We start from the raw sequence: 8,314 nt of genomic DNA on the forward strand, positions 1-8,314 counted from the left end.
CGGGCGGATAAAAGCAGGCGGGGGCCGCGCCGTACCGCACCGCACCGCTCGTCAGCCCGACCCCTGCCTCCGGGAGCGTGGCACGAGAAGCCGCAGGATGGTGCTCTGCACCCGCCACGGCCTCTTCCTCCTCCTCCAGGTAAGCTGCTCCCCGCGCTGACTTTCTTTCACGAAGGAGCAAGCCCAGGCCGGGGCAGCCGGTGCGCTCGGCTCCAGGGATGCGCCCCGCCGTGGCCGGGGGCAAGGTCCGGGCGGCTTCTTGCCCTCCCCCGGCCGCCAGAGGAGACGGGCAGCGGGGGCGAGGCCGTCCCAGCCCTCCTGCCCCTGCCCCGCTCCTGTCCTCTCCCCCGGGCAGGCAGGAGAGCGAGGTGGGGGAGTCCTGGCTGCAATGAATGGGCGAGCAAGAGCTCGCAGCACATGAGAGTTGGAAGGGACACCTCGTTCAACCCCTTGCCGCAAGCAGGACCGGCCCCAGCTAGATCATCCCGTCCAAGTCCAGGTCTTACAAACCTCCGAGACTTGAGCGATTCCCCCCGTGTCTCTGCTCCAGTGCTTTGCTACCTACCCTCCTTGTCAGTCCCGTTGCTACATTCACAGGCTTTCCGAGGAAAATGTCCTTTGGTTTCAAGTGCTTTGACTGCAACTTGAATCTTCCAGTTCTGTCAGCTGCAAATATCCGCGCTGGTTGGGCAAGGATTGTTTTTTTCCCCCCCTGAAAAGTTTAGGGTTTCTGTTGAGAAAATGCACAGAGCCAAGAATTTTGGGGGGGTTGCCAAATACAGGGTCTTACTCAAATGCTGAACACTTTAACGAAGGCAGAGATGGGCTTGAAAAATGTTGGCTCTTTGTTTTTAAAAAAATGAGTTGCCAAAGACATGTCAGTTCTGGAAGATTGAAGTGGTACTAGCTGCATAGTTAAAATGACAGAAAATGCAGAGGTTCAAGCTCCCTTAGCACCTTTACTACCTTGTGTTTTGCATCTTGCGGGGATGTCTGAGGCTATCCATTTTACAACATGAACAAGAAGCAGCATTTAGCTGCACGTTTTTAACAGAAAAACAGGGTAAAAAGTCCTACGTAAGGGTCAGTATTTGCCAGTAAGTGTTAACATCCGTATAACATCGCTTTTGGACGCTGCTTGACTTTCTGTTTGTTCATTTGTCTTGTCTGTGTGGCTGAAATACTGCATTCATGGAGTTTTTCAAAATTAAATTCTATGGTGGTGGTTCTGCTTTCTGTTAATAAAATGATGGAGATTGCTGCTTGTGCATAGGGTATGCACGTCCATAATCTTGTATGCGTTCACTGACCTTTGTCTCCATTAAATAGGTGTATCCTTTCCCCATCCCTTCTTCCAAATACCAATTAATTTTTGTCAGAAACCAGTCCTGCAGAATTTTATCCTGAGCATTTTGTTAAACTGAGATCAGTTAAAAATGGGCATATTAGGTACCAATATTTCTAGTACTGTGTCTGTGAAAATAGAGATGAGAGGAAACCAAGCTCACTGAGAAAATGATATATCAAGGCACCTCCATATCTAGGGTCTTGGTGGTTATCTGAACTGTACTGCACTTCAGATAACTTCCAATGGGCCACCCTAGACACTAGCTTTCTCTGCCCATTCAAGTGTGCACCTTCCATAGTTGCTATTAGGGATGGCCTCTCTGTGCAGAAAGACCAGGAGCTTGCTACCCTTGCCTAGTGTCTAGGTAGAGTTAACAGTTCTCTATGGCCTTCATGGCAAACCAGGCACATACGGCTGCTTGTGCTGCTCAAGTCTTTGCCAGGTTTGAGAAAAAATATGTGACCCTCTTGCTCTGCAGCTGGGAGTAGTCTAGAACCACTTCTGATGGGGTCTCCTCAAGAGGTACATGCCTGGTGCCACCTCCATGGACTGAGTTTGAGTTCAGCCAGACAAAAAAATACAACTGATACCAAATGACTGTATGACCAGTCTCACCTGCACTAACTATCCCCACACCAGAAAACATAAAGGAAAGGTAAACACAGGAACAACTTGTAGATTAATTTAACAATTATTTGCTTTTAATTAAAACCTTGCTAGAAGTGCAGATGTTCCTGAGGCTCCATGAAAGCCACTGGGTACTTTCCTAGTACTCCCAGTTTTGCTTGGAAGTCACTCCATTACCATAGGCATAGGTGGTATTGAAGAAAACCCAAAGAATATGCCTGTGTTGTGGTAGGTATCCAGGTTGTAGCCATATTGTTCTAGAGGAAAAGGCAATCAGAACTCGTAGTAGAGATTTATATCTTTTATCACACGAACAAGATTTTTGCAAAAAAAAATTCTTTAATTGCAAGCTTTCGGGCACAAACACCATTCATCGGGCATTGGAGAAAAAACTGTAAAAGTTCTCTTGGGTAGAAATTAAAGTTCATATTTCATAGAGGAGTCCATAGATGGAAAACCTCTCTGGGCAGTCAGTTCATAGCTGGTATGAAGCCTCTCGCCTCCTGTGAGGATCTGCAATGATGCAAATTACCTTGAAACAAAGGCTCAGGTTTCAGGTGGTCACAGTGGCTTCCTGCTTGGGAAAAGATGAAGATTTCTTTTTTTTTTTTAATTGGCTAAAATTTGCTATCTGTGTGTCGTATCCAGGTTGTAGCCTTATTGGTCTAGAGGAAAAGGCAATCAGGACTCGTAGTAGAGATTATATGTTTTATAGATGAAATCTATATTTTTATATAATAGAGATGATGTTTTATAGATAAAATCTATATTATATATCATCTGTACTATGAGTCTTGATTGTCTATATTGTGGTTGCATCAACAGCTGCATGACATGTGGTCACACACCCAGCTAGCTTGAGAGGAGCTAACTCGGGTCCCTATCGCAGTCTATGCACAGAAGCAAATTTCTCATCGTGAACTAATTTATCTCCCTTCCTGCATGAGTTTTGCAGTCTGCATTAAGCTCTGTGCTGCTGTAGCTCGAATGTTACTGGTAACCAAGCCAGTTTAAAGCATTCTTAAGTATGTCTGTGCTTAACGGTCTTCACAGCAGTGTGTAGAGGGCTGATGACCCCCAAGAGCTAGGCAGGCAGATATGAAAATATGTTGCAAAAATGTTTTCCTTTATCCCATACGTAGTCAATAGCAAATCAAGCTAAATAAATTTGTGTGAAATTATGTCCAGTGTTGCAGCATCCTAAGATGACTGTTTTCTACAAACTTGATTTTTGGTGTGGGGGGCATTTATTTGCTTGTTTGTTTTTTCAGGCCCAATAGGCAAGTTTTTGATGGGGAGGGAAAGGTTAAAATAAATAAATAAATAACTTTGCTGCACTTTTTGCTGTCCAGCTGTAATAATGTTTGATAATAAAATCTGAAATGCAGACCTCAACTCCATGCCTGTCAAACCATTTGCTCAGTTTGCTTTAAACCGTGTGCGTGTGCAAGTACACCCACAATCATGTGAATTTTTTTTTTTAAGTGGAAAAGGTAACTAATGGCACAATCTTTCCTGGTACTAGTTGCTCTATTTCTTTAGGAAGGATGTTACAGGAACAGTCGGGGTAACCAATTAACCATTCTGATTTGGAGCCCTACATATCAGAAAATCTGCGTAGAGTTCCTGTATATGTCCATACAGGTTCACTTTTCATTTTGGGCCCTAGAAACTTTACCTGGAGCAGCTGCTCTTAAGTGAGTAGGTAGTAAGTTTTGAATACATCACCAGCACCATTTCATAGAGTTCAGGGACAGACATAGCCTTGAAGACTAACAGCATAATGAGATTGAAGGGGGGGCGGGCAGAGAGAGGGACACGGATTTAGACCAATTCAGACTGGAAACCAGGTACAAATGTTTAGCTGTGAGGGCAATTAGTTATTGAAAAAAACTTGCTAATGGTCAAAGTGAATTTTCCACCATTTTCAGGCTTTACACCATGGCTGGGTGTCTTTCTAAAAGAAGAGCTTCAATTCAGCAAGAAGTTATGGTTGATGGAGTGGACAGGATAAAGTTCAGCAGCCCATGCTTTGTTGGAGGCCAGATGAGATAATCATAATGATTCCTTCAGGCTTTAAAATGTATGAACCCTGGTCCCATTCAGTTTTGCCTTTGAATTGATTGCAGCCAAAATTTCACATAAAGCATTAACTGAGTCTGGAGGGCCTGGGCAGACATTGGAGGGTTTGTTTTGTTTTAACATAAAAAAGAGAGATCTGCTCCCAGGAGTATGTGCAGCATAAGGGGAGATGGATGCCTGTGTGCTTGTGAAAAGAAAATGGAGGGATACACTTAGAGGTGAGAATGAGGGAGTCACTGGGGAGAAGAAGGAATGGATCTTCAATTCTGTGTGGGTCTCTTGCTTTTTATGGATCAGGATTGTCATCAGAGGAGCCTAATATTACACGCTAAAAAATGGCCCTTCCAAATGAATCTCTTCAGCTCTCAGTCTTGGCTTCAAGAGCTTTCCCTGCATTGAATCTGTAGGTTCCCTGAAAGTGGTTCTGATTCTGCCAGGATCTTTCCTCCTTGTTTGACTGCAGCAGTAGTTTCTGACAGTCTCATAGTTGCTGTTGCATTTTTCTCTCTTCCCCAAGATCAAAAAGAACCCTTAACAAATAAATGAAGTCAGAATTTCTTTTTCTATGAGAGAGAAACTAGATTTGAATCCAGGTGAACGCTTAATTGCACGTAAATCAGCTTTCATGAGGCATTTGTTAAGGATTTATTGATATTCCTTCTAGGTTTTGCTCCCATCTTGTCCATAATTTAACACGGAGAGACTCCAGATGGGATAAATGCTCAGAGCTAATGTGCTTACTGCAAAATGACTGAGGCTGACCCCAGCAGAGGTGTAAAGTCATAAATTCATAGATTTTAAGGCCAGATGGGACCATTGTCATCATTCAGTCTGACCCTTCTGCACAGGGTTGGGGAAATTTCAGCCAGTGCTGTTTTTGCATTAAGCCCATTATTTCTGTCTGTGCATAATCTTGATTTATTTTTTTTTACTAAACCTTTTGATAAAATCCTGTATGACATTCTTATAAGCAAGCTAAGGAAATATGGCCTAGATGTAATCGCCATCAGGTGGGTACACAGCTGATTGAAAAATCACTTTCAAAGTAGTTATCAATGCTTCTCTGTCAAGTGGGGTAAGCATATCAAGTGGAGTCCCACAGGGCTCTGTCATGGACTGAGTTCTATTCAGGATTTTCATTAGCACCTTGGAAGATGGAATAGCGATTACACTCATAAAATCTGCAGATGACACCAAGCTGGGACCAAGCAGGTGACACCAAACACTTTGGAGCACAGGATCAGAATTCACAATAATTTGCCAGACTGAAGATATGAAATTAATGGGGTAAAATTCAATGAAAACAAGTGCAAAGTGCTAAAAATGAGGAGGGGGAAAAACTGAAATGCAGAAACGCAAAATGGGGTGGCAGTGGGGCTGGGGGGAAAAAAAAAAGATTGAAGGTTTAGGCTGGATCACTAAATGTGAATTGGCAAAGTGATGCGATTGCAAGAACAAGTCCTATTCTGGCATGTGTTAACTGGAGTTTGGTATAACAGAGGCAAGTGGTCCAGCGTACTAGGTACTAATGAGGTTTCAGCTAGAGGGCAATGTCTATTTCTGGGCAGCAAATTTAGGATATAGACCGGGGGTCACCAACCCCCAACATGCATGCCAGAGCATGGCAAGTGAGGCCATTTTGCTCAGCATGCCACAGCTGGCCTGAGGTCTGGGCTGCTGGGTCCAGCCACGGAGCCTGGGCTGCTCACAGCAGATAGCAGGGACAGCTGCAAGCAGCTGGGCTCTATGGCAGGGTGCTCGCACCAGGCAGGCACAAGCATGGAAGCAGCTGCATCAGGGTCCAGAGCCCTGGCCCAGCTCCATAGCTGGTGGGGACACACAGCAGAGAAGGGGTCAGGGCAGCGCACCCCCAGTCCTTTCTTTGCTGTGTGCCCCAAGGCACACTGCAGCTGCCACTGGCCACAGAGCCTGAGCTGCTCATAACGAAGAGGCAACAAGTCCTGCTGTGAGCAGCCCAGCCCAGGCTGCCGGGGCCTCCATACAGCATGGGCTGCTCGCAGCAGGCAGCTATGAGCCTGCAAGCGGTTGCATGGGGTCTGAAGCCCCAGCCCAGCTCATTGCTGGCAGTGGCTGCATGCGTGCCTTGGGGAGCATGGTGGGGAAATAGCCAAAGTTTGCCACAACAAGGATCAGGCCCCTCATGGATGCCCTGCCATCCGCCCCTAGCACTTGGCCCAAAAATGTTGCTGACCCCGATATAGACCAACTGGGGAGATTTCAGAGAAGAACAATAAAATATGCCTTCTGAGGAAGGGTTGAAGGAGCTGGTTTTATTTAGCCTAGATGAGAGAAGGCTAATGGGGAAGCACAATGACAGTGTAACGATACCTGAAAGATTCTTATAAAATGATTAGTAGCTAGTTATCTTCTCCAGCGACTGAAGGAAGGACATGAATTCAGTTTAATTTGCAAAAAAAGAAAGTTTAGGTTGGATATTAAGAGAACCTGTCTAGCTTTGAGGGTGGGAATACAGGAGAATAGCCTGTCGAGGAATATGGATGTTCATAAAAGCAAGTCGGACAAATACTTGTCAAGATGGACTAGGTCAGGGGCAAAATCCGGCCTGAAAAAAAGTCTGATCCAGCCCTCAAGTCTAATCTGGCCTAAGGAACTGATTGGTAACATGAAGCTGCACTATGGCACCCACCCCTTCTGCAGTGCTCCCCTCTGCTGCAGAATCTACTGCATTTGAACATTCCTTGTTGCAGGAGGGTTAGAAATCTTCCAGGACAGTGAGTGCAAGGCAGCTGGCCACTCTGGGGGCAGAGAATTCTCGCCTGTAGCCACTGCTAGTTCTGGCCCAAAAGCTACCACCACCTAGACTGAGTATACTTCATTTATCCCGGTGCAGGCAGTCCTATTTGACTTCTCAAGGTCCTATTCAGACCTACCTTTCTGTATAATTTCACCCTCTCCACTGTAGGACCCTCTCACCAGCGCTCTGACCACTGTTCTGACTGTGAAACAATGAAGTCAGTAGGATGTTTGCTATGAGTCCTGGTGGGAGCAGGAGCAAGAATTATGGTATGTCCCCACAGAGTTAGCAATGCCAAACTACATCCTCGGCAAGTGAAAATCCATTCTCTTGAAGCCAGTGATGCTTTGACCACTTAAATTTACTGAGCATCAGGCTACAGTGTCTTAAGCTGAGATCAGGAAATAGAGAATAAGGTTGAACATGTGAACAAAATGTTTGCCTTTCCTTCCAGCTAATGCACAGAGCTTGCCGGAGGCCAGGTCTCACCTCACAGAGACTCTGAACGCTGCAGCCCTGTGCGACTCTTCCTGGTAGCATAGCCCATAGTGTTGTCTTGCAAAACTCTAGACCCATGTCTTCATCTATGTTTTTACCATAAATACAGGACTGGGAAAATAAGGATTCTTTGTGTTGTGTTACGGTCTACAGCATCCTAATGCTCCTTATCTTCATTAAACCTTTGTCTGGTTATGAATAGGCATAGTGAAGAGAGCTGGCCACCTATAACTTTGACCACACTGTATTTATCAATTCAAGCATTGCAGTTTGAGGGACCACATTGAATCGAGCCACTTTCCTGGGGTACCACTGGGTGCTGAACACAAGGTGATGGAATTCCTGTTACAGAGGTCAGTTTGGGGTGTATCTACCCATTAGCTTGAGTCTGTGGTAGTACCTAAAAACCTGACCAGAGTTTGACTTTTGTGGCAAGTATGCACTGCATAGTACTTTCCTGTGTAAGGTTGGTTTGGGCATTAGTAGTATAGCCACATTAACACAAAGCTCCTCCCTCTACTACCGTTCGCACACGTTCCTATCCTGCGTACAGGACCTCCACCTGACGCAAGAGGTACACAGTCCCACTAGGGGGAATGCCTTACTGGACCTGGTATTGGCAACGGGGGATGATATGGTAGGGGACCTACAGATTGGTAGTCACCTGGGGGACAGTGATCACCAAATAATAGAATTCACCATAAGACGTTGAGTGGGTAAGGTAACTAGTAGGGTGAAAGTGCTAGACTTTAGGAAAGCTGATTTCAATGAACTCAGGCGATTAGTCAAGGACACACTACAGAGTAGGAGTTTTGAAGAGATGGGAGCCCAGGAAGGGTGGCTGTGCCTTAAGGAAATGATCCTTCTGGCACAGAGGGAGACGATCCCGATGAGAGGAAAAGGGGCCAGGAGGCTTCCTTGGCTGACCAGAGAAATCCAGGGCAGCCTGTGGACTAAAAGGGGAGCATATAAAAAGTGGAAAC

General features: G+C 45.6%; 1 protein-coding gene across 1 annotated transcript in view; it reads left to right on the forward strand.

Moving 5' to 3' along the window:
* The first annotated feature begins 52 nt into the window (after nucleotides 1–52).
* Nucleotides 53–8,314, forward strand: part of CRHR1 (corticotropin releasing hormone receptor 1) — a 130,753-nt gene continuing 122,491 nt past the window's right edge. Inside the window, exon 1 of the mRNA XM_025196920.1 lies at nucleotides 53–139. Coding sequence (XP_025052705.1) covers nucleotides 98–139 — 42 coding nt within the window. The 5' untranslated portion in view covers nucleotides 53–97. The remainder of the gene's footprint in view (nucleotides 140–8,314) is intronic.

The sequence above is a fragment of the Alligator sinensis genome, unplaced genomic scaffold (assembly GCF_000455745.1).
Source record: "Alligator sinensis unplaced genomic scaffold, ASM45574v1 scaffold444_1, whole genome shotgun sequence".
NCBI lineage: Eukaryota > Metazoa > Chordata > Crocodylia > Alligatoridae > Alligator > Alligator sinensis.